Source organism: Carassius carassius, chromosome 10 (assembly GCF_963082965.1).
Source record: "Carassius carassius chromosome 10, fCarCar2.1, whole genome shotgun sequence".
NCBI classification, from domain to species: domain Eukaryota; kingdom Metazoa; phylum Chordata; class Actinopteri; order Cypriniformes; family Cyprinidae; genus Carassius; species Carassius carassius.
Window position 1 is genome coordinate 722,507 of NC_081764.1, and position 23,916 is coordinate 746,422.

General features: G+C 38.7%; 3 protein-coding genes across 4 annotated transcripts in view; 1 reads left to right on the forward strand and 2 right to left on the reverse strand.

Moving 5' to 3' along the window:
* ppp1r16b (protein phosphatase 1, regulatory subunit 16B) overlaps positions 1 to 3,694 on the reverse strand; it is a 40,093-nt gene extending 36,399 nt beyond the window's left edge. The window contains exon 1 of one of the 2 annotated variants that reach the window (XM_059559583.1): positions 3,545 to 3,694. The gene's annotated coding sequence lies outside the window, so the exon portion shown is untranslated. The remainder of the gene's footprint in view (positions 1 to 3,544) is intronic. The other variant, XM_059559584.1, reaches the window with a different exon arrangement.
* Positions 1 to 23,916, forward strand: part of LOC132151479 (PRELI domain containing protein 3B-like) — a 401,075-nt gene that overhangs the window by 297,385 nt on the left and 79,774 nt on the right. The gene's annotated exons all lie outside the window — the stretch shown is intronic.
* The window catches only part of LOC132152261 (R3H domain-containing protein 2-like), a 43,554-nt gene continuing 33,422 nt past the window's right edge, over positions 13,785 to 23,916 (reverse strand). Inside the window, exons 14-23 of the mRNA XM_059561072.1 lie at positions 23,741 to 23,908; positions 22,181 to 22,310; positions 20,171 to 20,331; positions 19,938 to 20,095; positions 18,782 to 18,882; positions 18,172 to 18,317; positions 17,950 to 18,082; positions 16,907 to 17,007; positions 15,496 to 15,580; positions 13,785 to 14,446 (exon numbers count right to left, since the gene is read on the reverse strand). Of these exons, the coding sequence (XP_059417055.1) occupies positions 14,130 to 14,446; positions 15,496 to 15,580; positions 16,907 to 17,007; positions 17,950 to 18,082; positions 18,172 to 18,317; positions 18,782 to 18,882; positions 19,938 to 20,095; positions 20,171 to 20,331; positions 22,181 to 22,310; positions 23,741 to 23,908 (1,500 nt within the window). The 3' untranslated portion in view covers positions 13,785 to 14,129. The remainder of the gene's footprint in view (positions 14,447 to 15,495; positions 15,581 to 16,906; positions 17,008 to 17,949; positions 18,083 to 18,171; positions 18,318 to 18,781; positions 18,883 to 19,937; positions 20,096 to 20,170; positions 20,332 to 22,180; positions 22,311 to 23,740; positions 23,909 to 23,916) is intronic.

The window sequence follows — 23,916 nt, forward strand, 5'->3', positions numbered from 1 at the left end:
TTCATGATATTCTGATTCAACATGACCAGGTTAAAAAAGAATATGCATTTATGAATCCTCCACAAAATGCATTTAGAAAATAGACGGCATGAATTTACATTTCATGCCAGCTTTATCTATTTCCTTTTAAAGCTGGATGAAGATAATCAAATCATTTAGCTCTGTTCGTCCAACTTTACTTTGAATTCAATGGACTACAACTTTAAAAAGACATTAATTAATTAAAACCATCATAGAGCATCTAAACTCACTTCTCGTAAAATTCACGCAACACGCTCACCATTAACACAAGACACTTTTACACTGGTTTACCACATTTGTGAAAAATTACAGCATAAAGCAACCTGTTGAACATGTTGAGTTTGTGAAATACCAGTGTGAAGAAAATCATGAACTTAAAACTCGTCATATCTATCTGTATGACTTACGTGTCCTTATCAGAATAGTAAAAATGATGAAGAACTGTTTATATTGAGTAAAGCTGTAGCACTGGCACATGTCTCACTTAGACTACAGTCAACATGATGCAGGGTTAGTCTGCATTAGAATCAACCCAACATTAAGTTTCTCATGAAAATGCAGCAGCAAACTGAAACATGCATGCAATCTCTGGAGCGCCTGTGTGTTTTGGCTTGAGTTCACCCAACAACAATGCAAGGAAAAGTCTTCTACAAAGTCTCTTCGGCACCAGCAGCTTCCTCACACACACAGTTACCGGCCCGGCCCGTGAGGTCAATCCTGTACAGGATGTAAGGCTGCATCTGATTGGCTGAGAGTGTCATTAATAGCTCTCACATGGGGCAGAAACGTAAGTAAACACACAAACACACACACGGTCTGATGGGTGAAAGTCACAGCAGACTGCGCAACATCAACCACCTCCTACGTCAGTCTCTGGTCACGACTAACAGCGTTCTGACATCCTTTTGACACATAAAACTGAAAAGCCCTTGTGTTAATGTTAGAAATGTTTGTGTCTGTCGTGGCTCAGCAAAAAGGCGTATTTGTGGGCCGCTTGCTCTTCAGAGCACAGCAGAGGTAGTTTATTGCAAATGCAACCAATAATCATCACAAAAATAACAAAATAATAACTCAAATTTGTGCTGCGTTGCAAAAGGCTGTGCTGCAGCATTGCATCTGTAAACCTGCAGCAGATGCATTCATGCACTGACACACACACACACACAGTTTTAATCTCATACACCCATGTTAAACTGTAAAGCGCGCTGTAAACAGGTCTGTGCCCAGATTAAACTCACGCTGTAAAGCGGGGTCACTGTTCAACTCAACGTCTGCAGCAAACGCAGCACATGGATTATGCAGCCGCAGGTGTTTGTGAAAAATCCAGAGACACCGCACTTCTCAGAAAACAGCTTTTGATGTCAATCACCATATGTGGAGCATATTAATTCATCAAGATGTCTTCTGTTTCACCAGGCCTGTTAATATTACATGAGTTACAATCTCATTTCAGCTGCTGGAATTATTCAAAAGCAAACTTCACATCAAAACAACATCAGAGGATCATCGTGGGATATCAACACTTACGTTTACAGCCAATATCAGAGCAGGAAACAAACTAAAAGCCTGTTCACACCAGGGCAGATATTCAGTGTGATAAATATTTTAATTTTAATGAACATATGCAACAGATTTTTACAAAGAGGTGATCGCAGCGAAGAAAACTTTAGTGTTTAGTATTTTAATAAGTGACAGTGAATCTGGATCTTATCTCTGTACTCTTGCATCAAGGTGTTGTTTGATAAACATGTAGGGAATACAAAAATCTCAATTTCATTTTTATAACGTAAATATTATTTTGACTGACTGTTTGATCTTTTCTTCGTAATATTTTAAGTTACATAGCATTTTTGCATCCTGGAGTAACCTGGCTATTTCTTATTTTCTAAATGTGTCATCTACTATCAGACAATAAATGTGCATAACCTTTTAGACTATCTCTCTTTTTTTATGTATTGGAAAAATTGGATGAGCATTCATGTCTGAATAGCAATTAAAGTCGCAATGAAATGGAACGAGCCACAAATCTTTTGTATCGCGATGTACATCTGAGTGCAAAGGGTTATCAGAAAATAACAAATAAAAATAGGGCGGGGACTCGTTTCTGTCTATCAGATGTTGATTGGATGTTGAGATGTGGGCGTGGCTCTCAAAAAACGGAGGCCCGCAGCTGATTTTAAGAAAGGGGCGGAGTTTAAATATACAAATGATTGGCAGCTATCACCAGAGACAATCTGTCATTTCACAGAAAATGGCAATATAAGAAAGCACAACTGAAAAAAATGCATTAGTGAATTGATCACAATAACATCAGTGCATTAAGAAAATAAGAGCAAACTTATATTTCATGCTGACTTTAAAATGGTGCACCATCTGCAGCAGATTACATAGAATACGTCTGTCTGGGATCAGACAGAACAATCACACACACCTGAACAATTCATAAAGCCTTTAAACGTCTCACTTTAATAAACCTGATCAAAGAAGAAGCTCAGATGCCACTGAAGCCTTGCTGTTTAAAGAACTGCACTGTATAATCCTGAGCAGACATCTCGATTTGAAAAGAGGAACATTCTTGAGGACGTTATCTGTCTGACAGGCATGTCAATATTACATAAGTCAAATAACACAAAATAACCCGAAGCCGTTATCTGTATGAGTTTATTCAGAGGAGAAGGAACTGGAGCTCATGCAAACGATAAACAAACGTTATTCTAATGCCGAGTTGTTCGGATGTCAAGTAGATCTTCTCTGAGAAATAATAAATCATGAGAGATTTTAGCCGAGCTGAAAAACATCAAGTCTCTTTCACCAAAAAATAAAAACAAGTACCACGGTTTAGGTCATTTACCCTGGTAAAACCAAGGTATTTTTTTGTAAATATTATTAACATGCCAATATCATACCAAAATACCATGGACTTACCACCTGACACCACTGAGAATCTACTTTTTACTTTGTTTATGTTTCACAGATGTATCATAAGGTAACTAAACACAGGATGTGGGTAAAATATCGGTAAAAGTAACAAACCGTTACGTAACGAACGTTACTGATATACAACTACAGCTTCAAATAACAGAAACAAGGTAACATTAGTATTATTAACAACACTATTATGTTATATCGGCAACTAAAGTTTAACAAATATGCCGATAACTAACGTTATGGTTCGACGCTCCGATTCAAAATAGCGTCGCGTCCGAACCAAATAACGGTCCCGCATTCGCTCTATTGATTAATCACAGATCGATACTCACACATTCGGACAACATCTCCCAGACTGAGACAACTTAAACGAAATATATAAACAGAAAGGCGCCGCAGTGGAAAGTACACGAGCAGTTTAAAGGACACAAGCGTTCACAAAGTTGCCGAGGAGCGCGAGGAGGCGGCTGGAACGACCTCCCTTCCTCCCCGAGCTCCTGTGAGGAGACAAGCCCGCGCTGTTTTCTCTCCAACGGTTTTCCCGGGGAAACGAGTTCCAGCGGCAGAATCCGCGTGACGTGTGCGTGTTACTTACCGCGCGCGCGAAAGGCCGTTGTAATCCAAATGTTAATCGCGGGAAAGTGTGCTGATGTGTGGAGCGTGAAGTGAAGGACGCTGGAGAGCTCGAGCTCCGGTCTGAAGTCACTCCTCTCGGGCGGGGCCAGACAGCCGTAACCCGCTCACATCCTCCAGGAAATCACTCTCATCTTCTTCTCATGTCTGTCTGGTGCTGGTAAACGCATTCCACTTATTATATCACACTGTAAAAGCGATTTATTTGTAACCGCTTTGATGACAAACATCACCCGACCGATATAGGCCTATAACAAGTAAATCACCACACTGACAAAAGTACCATGGTAAAACCTGGAGCATGTTTTGTTTTATTAAGGATCTGATGTGAAATTGTTCAAAAATAAAAACACTGAAGAACACCGACATTAAATTAGCCTTAAAAGTAGCCTTACAAACGAGGGTAAAACAAAAATAACAATACAATTGTAAATAAATATAATTTAAAAAAGATTATAATAACATGGAAATACATGAATATTGTAATCATTCTGCGTAGTTTCTGTGATTGTTTTTATTGTTAGGTAATTGAGCTGAGAAACATTATCAGCTGTCATTTCATGCTGTTTTGTTCATTTATTATTTTTAGTGCTTCAAGAACACAAGCTGATATAGACTTATAGGATAGAGAAGGCAATGGTTATCAGATAAAGAATATTACAACTTCTTTAAAGACTAAATGTCTTGGCTTTATTGCAATATGTTTAAAAAAGACTAAATAATTGCTTTTGCTGACTGAATTTACAACAATCAGTGTGAAATTAAGCTCGTTTTTGGTTTTGATCTAAGTATATAAACCAACCAACAAGCACATTATGGTTTATAAACTTATAAAAATAAATACAGAATTAAATCGCAAAAAAGGAAACACAGTTCACTAGAGGCACCAAAAAAAAAAAAAAAAACTAAAATAAAAAAATGTGTCTGTGTGTAATTTAACTCATTTTAAGTGCTTAAAAAGTTTTATTGTATAACCATTCATTTCCTGACTTGCAAATATTTTGCGTTATTTATTTGATTTCACCCTGTTTGTTGTTCATTTATTGACAAGAACAAAAACAGTGTTGGTTCCTATAAATAAAAAAAATAATAAGAAATAAGAAATGCATAAAAGAACATTGGGATTTAAAATTGCAATGTCAGTACAATGAAAAAAAAAAAAAAATTTCAATAAAGGGCATCTGTAATATTGATTTCCCTATTGTATTATGACATTAAATGCAACTATTTAAAACAATACAAAACAAAAACAATGCTAAAGTAGAAGAAATAGACAGGAATGGGAAACTGTAAGACCTGTACAATGAAAGAAATTATCTTCTCTATTAAAGGCAACACCTGCCCTCCAATATTGATTTAATGGGCGCTGATGAAGCTTTATTGAACATCATTTTGCAATGCACAAATTGCCTGTTTATACAAAAGAGGCGTGACACCAGTGTTTATCCAAATGAAACAGATGCAAGGATAACAGCATTTGATATTCTACTGGTCTCGCCACATATCCCTAAAAACTAGGTCAGCACTGAGTGTGTGAGGTTGTGTGTGTGTGTGTGTCCTTTTAAGATGGTGACTGAGTGCAGCTCTCTTCAATCTGTGCATATTTGATAAGCATCATCATCATCTTCCGTCTCTTTCTGCTGTATAATGTGTGTGTCACAGACAGACGCTTTCCCCACAGGGAGAGAGAGAGACGGGTGAGGAGACATTAGTGAAGAAAGGACTGTGATTATGGGATGCATATTTCAAACATGCTAGTTCTTATTTGAAATCCAAGCGCTATGAACAGAAATATTGCAAATAGTCCGGCAAGAGGTGTGTTCATTTTTGCAGCATCATTTCTGGGACAGCAGTAAAATCTCAGCCTGCTACTGAAACTAGAATCACACATGAATGGTGCCACGTGTAATGTTGCAGCAGGCACTGCAAATCATCCCATCTACTGCGTGTCGAATGGTTTCTTTGCGCCGTATCGACTGGTTCTGCAGCTGAACAGGCCCGTAAGGGTCCAATTGGACACTTCATCAAAGCGTCCCATCGAGACCTTCAGCATGTCAGCGTGTCTTAAATCATGTCCATCTGCTTAAGTATCCTCCAGACAATCCATTACATATCGATTAGAGCCACACGGATCACAATTATGCACATGCTTGTATTGTACTAGTGCTGGTAGTAAATTGAGTTATGTCTGCACTTAAGTATTGCATATCATAAACTACACTAAAAGCTTCCTCTCAGCCTGAAATTCAGCTTTAACCACAGTAATATTTCTGCTTGTCTTCATTTCACTGAAGTCAAAGAGCCAGAACAACATGAACTGGACTTCATATTGACACAAGCTCTTTGTCAGGTCAGGTCAGCCGTCAGACAGATGAGAATATAAGATGAGTTGTAAGTTTTAAAGCTCTTTCTGCAGCTGTCCTGAGCTCCTCAGAAACGCTCTCGGTTTCTGTCTGTCAGACTTCACGTAACTCTGAGCAGGTGCAGTCAGACGCAGCAGTGGGAAACTCTCATGAATAAAACACACCGCGTCAACACAACACACACTCAACCACAGCACTCTAGCGTAGTCTTCATTCAAGATGCCTAATCCATAATCTCATAATGCTCATTAGATTTTATAAGCTCAGCAGTCAGCTTTCTTCAGACATTGACTGTCTGCTTAGTTAGTCGTGTTTACTAAGACCTAAGCAACCATTCTAAGCACATTTTAATTTGCAATTAAGATGACATTTTATTCAAAAAGACTTACGTTGCATTCAAAGTAAACATTTGATTAGTTCCTAGCAACCTAGGAATGAACACCCTAGCAATAGCCTAGAGTTCCTTAGCAACGACCCAGAACTCCCTAGCAATGGCCTAGCAACAATCAGGAATTCTTTGGTAACACCCTAGCAACAACCCAGAACTCCATGGCAAGACCCTATCAATGACCCATATCTCCGTGGCAACACCCTATCAACAGCCCAAAACTCCCTAGTAACTCCTTTGACCACCTTGCCTAAGCTCAAATACTCTGCTATTAGAACTACAGGAATGAACACACTAGCAACAACCCATAACTCCTTAGCAACACCCTAGCAACAACCCAGAATTGCCTAGCAACAGCCCAAAACTCCCTAGTAACTCCTCTGACCACCTTGCCTCACCTCAAATGCTCTGCTGTTAGAGTTACAAGAATAAACACCCTAGCAACAACCCAGAACTCCCTGGCAACACCCTAGCAATGGCCCATATGTCCATGGCAACACCCTATCAACAGCCCAGAACTCCCTAGCAACTCCTCTGACCACCTTGCCTCAGCTCAAATGCTCTGCTGTTAGAGCTACAGGAATGAAAACACGAGCAACAACCCATAACTCCTTAGCAACACCCTAGCAACAACCCAAAACTTCCTGGCAAATCCCTAGCAAACACCAGGACTTCCTAGTTACACCCCAAAACTTCTTAGCAACAACCTAGAACTCCATAGCAATACCCTAGCAATGGGCCATATCTCCGTGGCAACACCCTATCAACAGCCCAAAACTCCCTAGCAACTCCTCTGAACACCTTGCCTCACCTCAAATGCCCTGCTGTCAGAGCGACAGGAATGAACACCCTAGCAACAACCTAGAACTTCCTGGCAGATCTCTAGCAACATTCCAGAACTCCATAGTAACACCTGAGAACTTCCTAGCAACAACCAGGAGCTCCCTGGCAACACCATAGCAACCCCTCAGAACAGCTAAACTATGGTAAAGTATGGTAAAGTATGACCTAAATGTCCAGTTAGGTAATATATTGAACTTGTTGGGGAAGTCGTGGCATAATGGTTAGAGAGTCGGACTCCCAATCGAAAGGTTGTGAGTTCGAGTCCCGGGCCGGCAGGAATTGTGGGTGGGGGGAGTGCATGTACAGTTCTCTCTCCACCTTCAATACCACGACTTAGGTGCCCTTGCGCAAGGCATTGAACCCCCAACTGCTCCCCGGGCGCCGCAGCATAAATGGCTGCCCACTGCTCCGGGTGTGTGCTCACAGTGTGTGTGTGTGTGTTCACTGCTCTGTGTGTCTGCATTTTGGATGGGTTAAATGCAGAGCACAAATTCTGAGTATGGGTCACCATACTTGGCTGAATGTCACGTCACTTTCAACTTCACAAACATTTTGACACTTTGAGTCAGGTGAGATGAGCAGATAATAAAATAAAACAGTCTCTAATATTCATGTGTTACAAACAACAGTTGCCAGTGTAGCCTGTCATACAGTGTATTTTGTCAGTATTGACCTTGAAGCACCACACGAATGTGCCAGAGCCGTCTGTCACTCACTCCACTGTTCCTCTGATCATCATCAGAACCTTCTCCTGTCTTCAGAAGCACAGGAGGGTTATTGTTATCATTACTGATGTCAGTCAGATCAATGCGGCTCATTTATCTGAACACAAACCATGAATCAGTCCATTACTGCGGTTAGACACACTAATCAATGACTCTCAGTGACCTCCTCATTAGGAACGACTCAAGACATTTACATACTGATGAATGATTCATGTTCAGAGTCGGTGTAAATTAGTCATGTGTGGTTTGACTTCTTGAAGAGTGGAACTGTGATGCTTACAAATTAGGCTATTTCTAATTATAATTTATAATTAGTTCCTTTTTGCTAATTACAGAAGAAAGTGCAATTTAACACAATTCCTACATTAATTTGAATCATCATGTATTAGATTACAATGAAACAGGTTATTTCTTCAAACATCACTTGTGAATTTATTATCTGTCTTGTTTCATGTGCTCCATTTTCCTGTCCTCATCCTGATGTAGTTTTACTGGAGCAGATACTGAACATAAGAAGCAACAGCGCCACCTAGTGCTTTATTTCTATTACTACCACATACACAACTATCTATAGATAGACATGTAAATGTCATGTTTTGGATGAATGTTTTGTATATTTCTGAGTGTGCCTGGAGTGTTGGCTGTGTGTTTGATTCAGTGAATTAGTGAATCACTCCTTCTACACCAATCATCGATCACAGTGATTCGATCTCCTGGACTGACGGACACAAACACAGAGACGGATTAACAAAAACACACACAGACTGTGATTGTGTCGTCAGTCATATAGATGAAGATGATGATGATGTGTATAGATACAGATGTGCTATATGATACTCACTAGACACATCTATGTTGTCCTTCTCTACGGCGCTGAAGTGATACAGAGCCAGATAATAGTGAGACTGAAAGAAAACGGCCAATTTACTTGGTGATTGCTACTTAATCTTAATCTGAAACAAACCACACAAAATGGAAGAAAACCTGCGATGATTAAGACATGGAGACATTCACCATCAATATGATCAGCACCATCATCATCATCATGTTCATCATAAGATCATCATCTTCACCATCATCAGCATGTTTATCATCATCATCATCTGCTGATCTATGGCCTTGTTGTCTTGTCTGTTACTGCTTTGTCATCCTTTTCTTCTTCTTGATGTTACCGTTATTATTATATATGCAGCATAAATAATTCATTTTGTTTGGCCATCAGCTGATTTAAATGAAACTTCTGTTCTAGTGGATATTCTAAGTAAAAACACTGAATCACGAATCATGATCAACAGCACAGTAATCCACAGAAAAGATGACGTCAGATTTAATGACAGTAACACGTCTAAAGTTGAATCTTCAGGAAAGAGTGTCTTGTGAGTCGTTCAGCAGATGCAGTTTGAGAGTTCTGCTTTAATGAAGTCACATGACGGAAGCAGCTCTGAAATATGTGTACAACTAAAACGACTTCAACTTACCTGAGAAGTAAAACCACACAAGTTACAGCTTCACTAAGTGCATATTGTCTTGCTGTATTGACTGATTTGAAGTGAAAACCACAAATGCATTAAGTCGTTCTTTAAGTGCAAACTAACACAGAAGAACATCAGGAATCACGAAGCACCTCTGACACTGCTAATGGATGTTGGTCTTTTAGTTTCTGCAACTCAGTTCAAATGTATTATTGACTAGAAGACACAGAAACACAAAAGCCAGATTTATCGCTGTGTGAGGCAGCGTGGCATCGTTTGACCTCTGAACTCACACACAATCAATCACAGCACTTGAGCTTCTTGCAGTAATGCTCTTTAAACAAGTACAATTTTAACCAGAATGAGCAACATGCAAAAACTACACGGAGCTGTTCTTGAAACAGATGAGAGATTACAGACACAGAAACTACCGTGTGTCTCAGAGGAAGATGTTCTTAAGCAGTGACATTATCAGCTCTTATCAATGATTCACTAGAGACAGTTCCACGGTTTCAAAATCCCTTATATTTCAGTGAAAGATAGTGTAAAATGTAAAACTACAAAACATTTCAGTTTTTACAATAACATGGCGAAAAATATTATTAATAAGGACACAAATGAGATATGCGACTCCTAAAACTTTTTCGGAAAGAGGTAAAAAATGTACTTTTTTTTTTAGTTACAAAGGAAATAAAAAACTATTTAATCCCATTTAAGAATTCTAAATATAGAATGGAGGCTCTTATATCACAAGAATAAAAATTAGTTTCTGCGCTTTTGCAGAAGTGCTCGACCTTCAGAAAGCGCTGTTTGTCCTTCAAAGGTCGTCAAAGTCAATATTATACAAACTGTGCAGTTAAATTGGGAAGAATCTGGAGAATCTCACAGTGGTCAGTTTGAGCTTTTACTGGAATGTTCTGCTATAAAAGTTAGGTGTTTTGGGAGAGTGTTCTGATTGGCTGTTATGACTTACACATCACATAAGCACATTAAAGTATCACACTTTTTCTTTCATTGAAGAAAAACTATGAATCAAATTGAATTAACCCGTTTCAGTTTGGAAGCAAATGTTGGTTTTTAGTTTTGTATTCCCACAAATTAAAGAAAATATTGCCTCAATCATTTTTAATAAACTATTCATTAAAGTAATGAACAACAGCTAAAGGTGTAGTGTATTTGTAGAAAGTGCTAGGATTTTTTTTTTTTTTGATGGATCAGTATCCATCTCTGTCCAGATTCATTCAGACCAGTAAACATCTTTTCAAAGACTTCAGCAGCTCAAACTCTGTTCTCAGTTCATGAAGTGTGGTTTTGAGTGGTTTCCAGTGGTTTTGGAGGGTCCCAGAGTGTTTTTGGAGTGGTTTGGTTAGGTTTTGGGTGGTTTTGGTGGGGTCTGTGTTGGTTTTGAGCGGTTTAGAGTGTTTTTTTTAGGGTCCCAGAGTGTTTTTGGAGTGGTTTGGTTAGGTTTTGGTGGGGTCTGTGTTGGTTTTGAGCGGTTTAGAGTGTTTTTTTTAGGGTCCCAGAGTGTTTTTGGAGTGGTTTGGTTAGGTTTTGGTGGGGTCTGTGTTGGTTTTGAGCGGTTTAGAGTGTTTTTTTTAGGGTCCCAGAGTGTTTTTGGAGTGGTTTGGTTAGGTTTTGGTGGGGTCTGTGTTGGTTTTGAGCGGTTTAGAGTGTTTTTTTTAGGGTCCCAGAGTGTTTTTGGAGTGGTTTGGTCAGGTTTTGGTGGGGTCTGTGTTGGTTTTGATTGGTTTCCAGTGGTTTTCTCAGGTCACCGTGTGTTTTTGGAGTGGTTTGGTTAGGTTTTGGGTGGTTTTGGTGGGGTCTGTGTTGGTTTTGAGCGGTTTAGAGTGTTTTTTTTAGGGTCCCAGAGTGTTTTTGGAGTGGTTTGGTCAGGTTTTGGTGGGGTCTGTGTTGGGTTTGATTGGTTTCCAGTGGTTTTCTCGGGTCACCGAGTGTTTTTGGAGTGGTTTGGTTAGGTTTTGGGTGGTTTCTGTGGGGTCTGTGTTGGTTTTGAGTGATTTCCGGTGGTTTTTGAGGGTCCCAGAGTGTTTTGGTTAGGTTTTGGTGGGGTCTGTGTTGGTTTTGAGCGGTTTAGAGTGTTTTTTTTAGGGTCCCAGAGTGTTTTTGGAGTGGTTTGGTTAGGTTTTGGTGGGGTCTGTGTTGGTTTTGAGCGGTTTAGAGTGTTTTTTTTAGGGTCCCAGAGTGTTTTTGGAGTGGTTTGGTTAGGTTTTGGTGGGGTCTGTGTTGGTTTTGAGTGGTTTCCAGTGGTTTTTGAGGGTCCAGAGTGTTTTTGGAGTGGCTTTGAGTGTTTTTGGAGTCGTTTGGTTAGGTGTTGTTGGGATCTGTGTTGCTTTTGATATTTCCACCTGGATCTCTCTTTCTAGAGCGTAACTGGTTGATTGTGGACTGAGTTCCTCTGAGTGAAGCTGAAGCAGTGATGAGCTCCTCACAGCAGGACTCATCTTCATCAGATCTCACATCTTGGAAGCGTGTGCTAAAGCTGGTGATAGTTCAGATGACCCACCGGCCCCAAAAACACACACAACAGCTGGAGGATTCGGTCAGCAGCAGATCTGGGCTCATGTAGAGAACTCCAGCAACTCTCAGAGACGCTCGTACTGATGTCTGAAACCCTCACTCATCATCATCATCATAGTCACAAAGCTACTATGGCAATGGCATGTTTGTTAGTTTTTGGATGTGCATCACAGCAGTACTGTACTAATTCTAATAAAAAAATTTCAGTGATTATTAAAAATTAAAAATACTTAGAAAGCATTTAACCTTTGTATTAATTTGAACATCCATGCTATCAAAATCAAAAGCATGTGTTAATATTAATGAACCGGAGCTAACATGAGCATTTTTTTTAACTAATGGTACTTGAGATTAATAACCACCTTAAGAAATGTGCTGCTCATTGTTAATGTTAATGCATTAAATCTACTGAGACTTTATTAAAAGACTTTACCATTTCTCTGTACATTTTAATACAGAATGCTGGAGTATTTTAGATACTGGTATATATGAGTGTAAAACATTTATACACATGCTCTTTGACTGCTTTAGAATTTTTGTCCCATCACTTTTGACACGGGATGAAATCCAGTGAATTTAGGGTCAAATCTGATCATATGTGCGCTTTATAAATGAGAAACATGAATTAAGACATGTTAGACAATCATTCAACACAGATGCTGTAGGAGTCTTTGAGTTCTCTTTTATATTCTTAAAAACAAACAGAAAATAAGAGATTAAATGGAATTTACAGTAGACATTCGCAATCATTGTGCACTTTTAAATACCTCAGATACTTTCAACAGAAAAACACAACGAGGAGGAGGAGCTTCAACTTATCCACGGGAAAAGAATCACTGAATATATAGATTATTTCTTATAATCCTTACATCACTTATATAAATATACTGAACCGAGAACAGAAGATTCATCTGAGAGAGAGAGAGAGAAACAGCGCGAGACAGAAGTTCACAACAGCGTTAAGGCAAAACAGAAAGCAAGAAACGTTAGAAAGTGAAAGAGGAATAAATCCAAAGTGAACAAATGAGAGAGAGAGAGAGAGACTGATGGAGGAAACATGAGCACGTTCATGTATCTCCAAACCTGCTGGACTTCATTTCTTCTGCTTGGGAAGAACATCTGAGCTTTATTTGTCCAGCTCCACACATGAGAATAAAGTACCTTGAGATGAGCTGCGTTTATACTCCAAAGCAGGCTTCTGTGAAGGTCCTACAGACTAGAAAACAGCATTATGACTAAAAGACGTCAAACACAGCTGACTTTTAGACCTTTTTGTCATTTTTACAGTGCTCAATATATTTTCCATCTTCAGAAACTCTCCGTTTGTGCTCTGCTTAAGTAACATCAGACAGGTTTGGAATGACATGAAGGTGAATAAATGAAGATAAAATCTGAACTATGCTTCTAAAGGAATAGTTCACCCCAAAAACAAACAAACATTTGTCTTCATACCTATATGCATTTCTTTCTTCTAAAGCAGCATTGATGTGAGAAACGCTGGCAGACATTTTTGGCTGCCATTGACTTCCACTGTATTTCCACATTTCCAATGGGAACTGGTTTGATTGCAGACATTCTTCAAAACGCTCAAAGGGAAGAAATTAAACGATAAGAATGTGAGCTAAAGAAGACATGATCGTCATTTCAGTTCATCCAAAAGATTTAAAATCTATGATTCACTCACATCGATGTCATTACACACCCGTAAACGTTTCCTTCTTTTGCAGAAGCATGATATAAAGAACACTGGCAAACAAACATTTCCGGTTCCCATTGACTTCCACTGTATCCTCACAGACTGGAAAACTCCATGTTTCAGAGGAGAGAATAAATCATGTAAGTTTGGAACAACATGAATGAGAGCAAATAAATGACAATTGTAATTTTTGGGCAAAATTAGGCAAAAAAGTCTGATATTACCCTCATGTCTCTATGAAGCGCAGAACACAAAATCATAAAACGGCTGGAAATGAAAAAAAAAAGTTTTGGTACCCGCTGATTCGGTAACCAACGTTCTTCTAAATATCTGTTTCTCAGTTCCACAGAAGAAATAAAGTCACACGGTTTGGAACGACATGAATGTGAGCTACTGAAATGTTACTGTCCCTTTAAGACTGTGTCACATGTGCTCTTCTGTCAATGATACAAAACGATAAAAAGATCCCTAAGGAACACCAGGATGATCCCTTCCCATTGACATCTCTCTCTCTCTCCTGACTCACTGTGAGCTCGCTCGCTCCAGCACGCGCAAGTCGTAGTTCTTTTTGGTGGCGCGCAGTTTGAACAAACCGCTGTTGTTGAGTTTGAAGGAGGCGCTCTGAGCCGCCATGGTGTTGGGGAACACAGCCACCACGGTGTAGAGGTGAGCGGGGTCCCTGGGGTCTCCTCGTCCCCCGCCGGGGCCCCGGGGACACTGAGGGTCCTTCAGCCACTGGATCTTAGCACCGCAGAGCGAGAGCTGGTTGAAGAGCTTCTCGGCCTCCAGACGGGAGATGCCCTCGGGGAGATCTGTGACCTCCAGCACACGACTCACCACTAGAGGGAGACACATGATGACGTCTACTGAGGGCACTGCACTGATGAATCAAAGCCACAACCAGTGCTAGGTAGATTACTTACAAACTGTAGCCCATTACAGATTACATTAACTAGTGCTGTCAAAATTAACACGTTAAAGCATGCAATAAATTCTTCAGTGCTAAAAAGCTAAACTAATATCAGACGTGATAACTGAGGTAAGCAAATACATTAATAATTACATATATTTACAAGTGTAGCTTGATGCTAATTGTACTTCTAATTATATTTTAGGATGTAGCATTATGTTTTAAAGATTGAATGTGAAATTATTGCAATGTAAAAGTATTTTTAAAAACTTGAATGATAGGTGGGATTAAATCGCGATTAATTTCAGAAAAATTTATTTGTAATTAATTGGTCATTATTTTTAATCGACTGGTTTACTAGGTTACTCATTTTAGGAAATGCATTCTTTTTATCCAACTTGTTTTAAACTTACAAATAAACCTACATATATATATTTATATAAAAGAGCAAAAAGTATATTATTAAAGAAAATATATATTTTTTATATCAACGTCATACAATGCAGTGTTTCCCCTTGTGTTAATAAAAAAAGATAATAATTTATTAAATAATAATAATAATTTATATATATATATATATATATATATATATATATATATATAGTTAGTTTCAAAGTTATTTTAATACTTAAAAATTATTTTTTTGACAATTTGTTAAATGCTATGACAGTACTATTTTTTTAAGAAAAAAAAAATGAAATGATTAATGATTTAATGGCATTGTGTGGACAATGTGAAGTAACCATAATCTGATTAAGAGCATTTTTAAAATGTAGTACATTAATTTCAAGTACTTCCTTTTTGTAATGTCAGAACCCAGATGAGATGTAATCAGTTTCTACCCAGCACTGGTCACAACACACTGTGTTTATATGATTGGAGGACTTTTTTCCTGATGGATCATCAAGCAAACTGATGTCACACAGACTTTAAATGAGCAGAAGGACTCGGGTCGGGAGTTTGTGTTCGGTCTCTTACCCACGTCAGTAGTCCCGAGGTCTGTGGAGGCAGATTTGAGTGTTTGTCTTTTCCCCCGCGCTCCGTGCTTCATCACTCCCTGACTCTGAGAAACACAGACACACTGTGAACAACTACAGACGGAGAGATGTGCTTGCCTGTATAAAGCATGCATCAGCAATAAGGTGTGTACTGAATTTAATCTTTCAATATCACTGTTTTAAAGGCACAAAGTATTTTCACATTAAACGTTTTAGAATGCACCACTGTTTTAAGTTATTGAAATGTTGCGGCAGGTGCTTCATACGGATTGCTAATAGCCAAAACTTGCATTATTGTTCACATATCAGTGTTTTATTCTTTTGAGAGGTGATCTAAGTATTAGTGGATTGCAATAAATTGACCGGCTTGTTCTGCAGTTCTATGGATGTTTGAGCCAGTTACGTGACTGAAAAAAAGAGTTCACTAAACTGATCTGAACGCGCTCCATCCAAGACAAGACTGGGTAGATTTTGAAAATGACACGGTTCTGTTAATTTGGCAATTATTAACAGATGTCAATAATATCAATGCACTGGTTGCAAAAAACTAACACGATAAACTGCGATTACACTTTGTCCTTGTTCCAGTGTAAGTATACATATAAGTACTGAATGATATTAATTAACTACATGTACTTAGCACATGGCTAGGTCTGGATTAGGGTTACTTGCATGTAATTATGCATAATTAATTGTTATTATAATAGTAAGTACATGTTACATATGTAACAAGCACATCTTAAAATAAAGTGTTACCGAAACTGCTTTTTTGGAGAAACTTCAACACACGCGCACACATACACACACACACACTCACATGCACATGCGCACACATACACAAACAGACGCACACACACATGCACACACACACACACACATGCACACACACACACACACAAACAGATGCACACACAAACAGATGCACACACACACACGCGCACACACAAACAGATGCACACACACACGCACGCGCACACACACTCGCACACACACACACACACACACACACACACACTCACATGCACGCGCACACACACACAAACAGACGCACACACACATGCACACACGCGCACATACACGCGCACACACACACAAACAGATGCACACACACGTGCGCACACACACTCGCACACACACACTCACACACGCGCACACACACACTCGCACACACACACAGACGCGCACACACACGCGCGCACACACACACATACACACACACACACACAAACAGACTCACAAACACAAGCACACAATCGCACACACACTCGCACACACAGACGCACACACGCACACACACATGCACACACACAAACAGATGCACACACAAATGCACACACACGCGCACAGACACACACACATACACCCACACACACACACTCTCAGGGCTGTACCTGAAGGGAGCTGTATGAGGACTGGTTGTGGTTGTGCATGATGGGAGGAGGACACAGACTGTACTGCAGCGGCTGTCCCAGTAAAGAGTAACGTCCATCTGCTGACACACACACACACACACACAGTGTCAGTCAGAGCGCTGGAGGATGGTCAAACACAACACTGGGATCTCACTGGGGCAGAGGGACACACACACACACACACACTCTCTCTCTCTCTCTCTGTGGATCACGGCGACCGTACACACACAGGGTCACTGCAGGTCCAGAGCTCATCATGATGTCATGAGTGTGTTTGAAGACTAGATACAGCTGAACAAAAACACTCCAGCAGAGAATCCTGTCCAGGTGAATCTCAAAACAAGCAGCAAAGCTTCCTATTGGTCGTCACGTAGCTCCGCCCACAGTCACATGTCAATGGTCTAAACTCACTCCACACAGATAAACATGGTGACTTTATTTGTTTCTAGCAGTACAGTTCACACCAGACAAAATTCAGTATAAATGTAATTAATGAAGAGTTTAAACTTAAAAATAATATATGAACAATAATATTTTAAATACTATTGTATAAAAACATTAGTATTATAATTATTTTTATAATTATTATTCTTGAGTCTCTGGGGTTTATTTGTAGCAATAGACAAAAATACATTGTATGGGTCAAAATTATCCATTTCTCTTTTAAGCCAATAATCATTAGGATATTAAGTAAAGATCATGTTCCATGAAGATATTTAGTAAATTTCCTACCGTAATTATATCAAAACTTGATTTTTGATTAGTAATATGCATTGCTAAGAGCTTTAAAGATGATTTCCTCAATATTTAGATTTTTTTGCTCCCTCAGATTCCAGATTTTCAAACAGTTGTATCTCAGTCCTCCGAACAAACCACACATCAATGGAGAGATGATTTATTCAGATGATGTTTCAAAAAATGTACCCTTATGACTGGTTTTGTGGTCCAGGGTCACATATATGAATGTAAATAATATATTAAAAAACATCTTTGTTTTGTTCTCTATCTAAATAAATCTGTACCTTGTGCTGGCCCGCCGGGCCGAGGGAACTGTGAGATGAGAGGCAGCGGACCGAGACCCGGACACATGGTGCTCACGCTGCCAGACGGAGAAGGAGCCGGAGACTGTGTGGGAGACGCCAGAGGACTGCTGACCTACACACACACACACACACACACACACACACAAGTGATGGATCACACTCATTTATAATGGCAGACAGATAAAACGTGTGAGCTCGTGCCTGCGGCTCGGGTTTGCTGGGTCTCTGCTCCATGCTGTAGTACTTGCAGGGGTTCCACTGCACCAGCGGAGGATTCTGGGTCGGCTGCGGTCCGTTCGGGACACTGAGCTGCATCATCATCACACCAGGACCAGGAGGAGGAACCCCTACAACACATCCACACCAGCGGGTCACTCACCCCCAATACAGAGTCACCCAGACGGAGAGAGATCACAACTACTGTATGGAAGCTTCCGCCACGGAATAAAAAATAAAACAATTCTGACTTTATAACTTATAAAGCTTTATATCTTATGAAAGTTATTTAAGAGGGAAAAAAAAGTCGCATTTACCTTGTTTTATTTTTTATTCTGTGGTGGAACGCTTCCATACGGATGCTCAGAGAGGTCAATACTGTTCAGTTTATTGGACTGATACCGATGTTTAAAGTTTAAGTTTTCAATTTATTGTTAAACTTTATGTGCTTGTCATTTTTTTCTTGTTTATATATTTAAAAAACAATTGTTTAGTTTTAGTTTATTCAACTTACATTTTCTAATGACTGTTTTAAAGTTTGTTTCTCATCTAATACTTATATTTGATCTTCTCTTCAGTGGCTGTCTCTGTTTACCTGAATACTGCTGCTGCATTGGCTGTGGGCTGCAGGGGGGGGCAGACTGGGTCATCTGGTACTGATCTGAACTGGGCGGCTGCAGGTAACCCACAGATGGGCTGAAAACACACATGCACACACATGGTTAAGCAGAACTAAGCATGAAAATGACAATACAACATCAAAATTTAATTTTACACTGAACATAACTAATAAAAATGTGTTGCACATTTTCTTATTGAATAAAACAATTACGTGCCTCAATTAAGAGCCTAAGTTTCTATGTGCATTTCTAGATTTTGTGTGCATCTGGGCATTTCCATCCAGCATTTTTATCCACAAAATAATACATGGATAGCTATTAAAGCTATTTAGGCTATCTATTTGTTTTATAACAGATTTTTTAAATAATAAAAGAGTAATTTAGCACAAAAAAACAACAACAATACAGCATCAAAATGTAAATTTACACTTAATCTAACTGATTAAACTAAGTTTGTCCATTGTAGTTTACACATGTTTTCTCACCAAATAAAAGAAGTTAATATGCATGCTAAGACTTTATGCACATCTTGGCATTTCTATTCAGAGGTTTTTAAATGCAAGTTCCCAATATAAAAAAAACTAACAAAACATGGATGCTATTAAAGCTACTCAGGAGATATTTCAAATCATATTACTACTAACAGAATAAATAATTTATTTAAATAATCAGAGCAGAATAAGCACAAAAGCAATAATACAGCATCAGTTACATTTATTATAAGCATAACTAAAAAAGCAGACAAAAAAAAATTATTTAATGCAACCTTAAGTACACACTATGCAATAAAAAAAAAATTAGGCATAAACAAAAAATGTTAAAAATAAAAAAAATAAATGCCTACATAAAGAAAAAGAAAGACAAAAAAGTCATTTTTTTTTATATCTGAGGAACCCTAAATAAATGAATTAATAAAAAATAAATACATAGATAAAATACATGCATACAAACAAACAGAACAAAAAAATCGTATTTTATATCTGAGGAACCCATACTGATAATTTCGTTTTTTTCAGTAAGTTTCTATGTCAAGTTAGAGTTGCATACAGGAGTAAAACTGCAGAATTTTTCCAGACATCTGACTGACATTATGGACACATGCCGTGTGTGCTGAGGTGCTAGTGTGTGTACCTCGTGCTGTTCTGTTGTGTGGGCGTCAGCACGCTGTAGTAGACGGGCATGGGTGCCGCGGTCGGCATGGCTCCCTGTACAGACTGACTGGCAGAAACCATGACGGGCTGCTGGTACTGCTGCTGCACCACAGACTGACTCTCATTGGCTACAGGCACCTGCTGCAGCACACACATGGAGCGGTTAGTGTCTCTCTCTCTCTCTCACACACACACACACACACACACACACACCTGATATGAGGGCATGGGTGGGTACTGGACCATCATGCCCTGCATCTGTCCGTTCATGGCCGTGCGCTGTGTGTTCATCATACTGGCGCTCTGAGGCTGCTGGACTCCCATCATGCCCTGGTACGCTGGCTGCTGATTGGTCATCATGGGCTGGAGAGGAGCTGATCACACAAGACAAAAGAACTGAACTACAACCGCTCATCATCAGGGAGCCATTCAGAGTTTTAATACTCCGTTTAATATGAGCCATCAATATAACAGAGCAAAAAGAAGACAGTCAGCAGAGACAGAAGCGCGGGAACACATTTCCTCCAAGAGAAAAAAATAATGACGAAAGTCAAAGTTCAGACAAAAAAAAAAAAAAACATTATCTCACAAAAATTGATAGCCTGAATGCACTGTAAGTCGCGTTGGATAAAAGCGTCTGCTAAATGCATAATTTAATAATTGTATATTCCATTAATATTTTACATCTAAAACACTGTGTTATAATTCATAATTATTAAAATATATTATTATAATTATTAAGCATTAAAATATAATTTTATAATTTAAATGTTAACATTTTATTTTGATTTGCCAAATTTGACTTTTCATAATTATTAATTTCAGGTCATCTCATTATGACTTATGTCAATTTTAACTTTGTATCTTTTAATTAGGGGTAGGCGATATGGCAAAAATATCATATGATTCTGTCATGTTAGTTTTATTATTTTGTAGGTTGTCTGAGTAGCACAGCCAAACTAATTTCCCTATTTTTTTTTTAAAGACTTACAACCTAATAAAACATAAAATAAAAAAAGATATTTAGGCAAAAATGAGCGATCTGTAATTTTTTAATCTTTGTTATAAAAAAATAAGATCGAAGATACACATAATATACAACTAAAATAAACAGGTAGAGTAAGTGTATTTAGCAGCAGCATTCAAGAAACTGAATGAACAAATCTATAAAAATAAAACACTACATACACTTCAATGTATAAATTATACTTTTATTTTTATTGAAGCGACTGTATTAAAGTTCTTCAGTCAAGCAGTGAGTAATTTTCTCGGTTAAACATTAAAGGGAATAGTTCTCTTCCACAAATTAAAATTCTGTATCATTCACTCACTCTCAAGCTGTTTAAACCTCAGTCAGTTTCTTTCTTCTGTTGATATTTTGATGAATGTGGGAACAAACAGCTGCTGCTGACATCCACAGTATTTATTTCCCCTACTATCAAAATCAATGAGTACCAGCAGCTGTTTGTAATCACATTTTTCAAAGGATCTACTTTTGTGTTCAGCATAGGTTTGGTACAACATGAGAGTGAGTAAATAATGACAAGAGTTTTATTTTTGGGTGAATTCTCCCTTTAATGACTTTCTTTTTTAATACTTTCACTTCAGACATAACCACCTGTGTTTATATGTAAACCTTGTGGGTTTCTGACAGTATTAGCACAGTCAAACGTGAAAGATATCTAAGTCTAGTAATCCAGAGCTGTTTGACAGGATGTTTACATGTCAGAACAAAATATTTGAATGAAATGTTTAACTAGCAAGGCTTTAAAGCACATGCAAATAATGTACTTTTGTGATTATGAACAAGTGCAGTGTCCTTTGTGACTCTACTGCTGAGTAACATCTGATGTGAATGTATGTGGTGGTGTATAGTATATTGAGTCATGATGTTGCCTTTTCCCCTATAATTAGTTTTTAATAATTTAATAATTTCTATTTTATTATTATTATTATTTTTGTACTTTTTAATTTTGACTGTCATATTTCTGACTTTTCAGTCTCTTCAGTTTTTTTCTCATAATCATGACTAAAAAGTTGAAATTTTTACTGTCAATTTTGACTTTTTGTCTCATAATTACGACGTTTCTTTTCAAAAGATTTTTCTCTTATGTGGCAGAGATGGACTTGTTGCATCTCATCTGATGAGATCAGCTCCAAAAGCATGTGAGCTTGTATTATGCTGTCTAGAAGCAGAGGAACAGGAAGTGATGTCACACTGACCGGAGGGCTGCGGAGGTGGCGGCAGCGGCTGAGAGCGCTGTGTGGGATACGAGACCTGGTGAGAGATGGCACGGTACTGCTGGCCTGAATTCGGATACTGTCCTCCGGTGGAATAATACTGAACCTGGATCTGAGACAAGAGAGAGAAAGTCTGATGATGATAACACATTACCATCATCATTACCTCTAAAACCACACTTTCTCACTCACCTGCTCTTATCATCCAATCATGGTTGTATTTCTCTATTAGTGCTACTGGATCTTAGTGCTGCGTTTGACAATATTGACCACAACATTTTCTTTTGTTTGTGTAGACTAGAGTAGGCATTAGTGGAATTGTATTATCATGGTTTAAATCTTACTTATCTGACTGTCAACAGTTCGTAGGAGTAAATGGCTAGATATATCATTCAAAAGTACAGTATGGAGTGCCACAGGGCTCAGTACTAGGACTATAGCCTTTTTATTTTTTTTTTTTTTTTTTTTTACATTTTACATTTGACTCTTGGGAGATTTCATCAAGAAACATGGCGTTAGCTTTCACTGGTATGCTGATGATACTCGGCTCTATATTTGCGGCCTGATAGAAACCTACAAATTTGCAAAACTAACGGAATATATGGATGACTAGCAATTTCCTAGTTTTTAATTATTTGAATAAAACCTCTGTATGTAGTAACCTAAAACAGTGTCTAAGACTTGATGGCTGCTCTGTCAATTCCTCGTCATCAGTTAGGAACCCAGGTGTTCTGTTTGATAGCAGTCTTTCCTTAGGAAGTGCATTTTTCTGCATTTTATTTTTACTGTGTTTTCTATTGCCCTACAGCTAAATCTACCACTTGCAGAAAACTTTCAGCATTTTTACAATTTAAAAAAAACTAATTCTGTTTGATTTATAAGCTTCTGTACACATGGGGACCTCAATTTAGGTGCAGAAGCACACACAGCAGGAGTGTGTGATTCACAAGCACAAACATTCACACTCAGCATCCTTCTCACACTTCGGTCTCTAACTGAAGTCTTCTTTCACTGCTGTGCAGCTTTCTGTTTCCTCCTCGGGGCGAGAGAAAGGCTGGTAAGATTTTACACTGGAAATGACAGCTATTCACCTCAGGATTGGAGCTGATGGCATTGGGCGGCTGGTGATTTGTTTTAAACCCTATGTGTCTCATGATTTGACTAAAGACGTATTTGATGAAGTCTCTTCTGCCAAGAGGTTGAATTCATTTGGTCAAAAATACTGTAAAATAATTGTGAAATACTATTACAAAGTAAAATAATGGTTTTCAATTGTAATAAAAAAAAACTGGTAACTGCAACTTTTTATCCCACATTTTGAGACAAACTCAGAATTCAGAAGTTTTTCACAATTCTGTTTTTATTTGTTTTAGTTTTTTTTCCAAGAATTATAAAATAAAACCTGTAATTTCATCTTACAATTGGAAGTTTATAACGTGGAATTAAAAGAAACTGATTTTTCACAGTGTGTGTGTGTGTATGTGTGAGTGCATCTACTTATGTGTGTGTGTGTGTGGCGTGTGTGTGTGTGTGTGTCAGCACCTGCTGTGGTGGAGGCGGAGGCTGCATGTATCCCTGTGTGGGTGGAGCGGTCTGTAGGATGGCTTGTGTTGGTGGAGGCGGAGGCGGAGGAGGATGTGGGTGTGGAGCACCAGGCTGGTATCCAGAGGGCGGCGGGGGCATGATGTAGCTGGGCTGTGGTGGAGGATGCTGGGTTA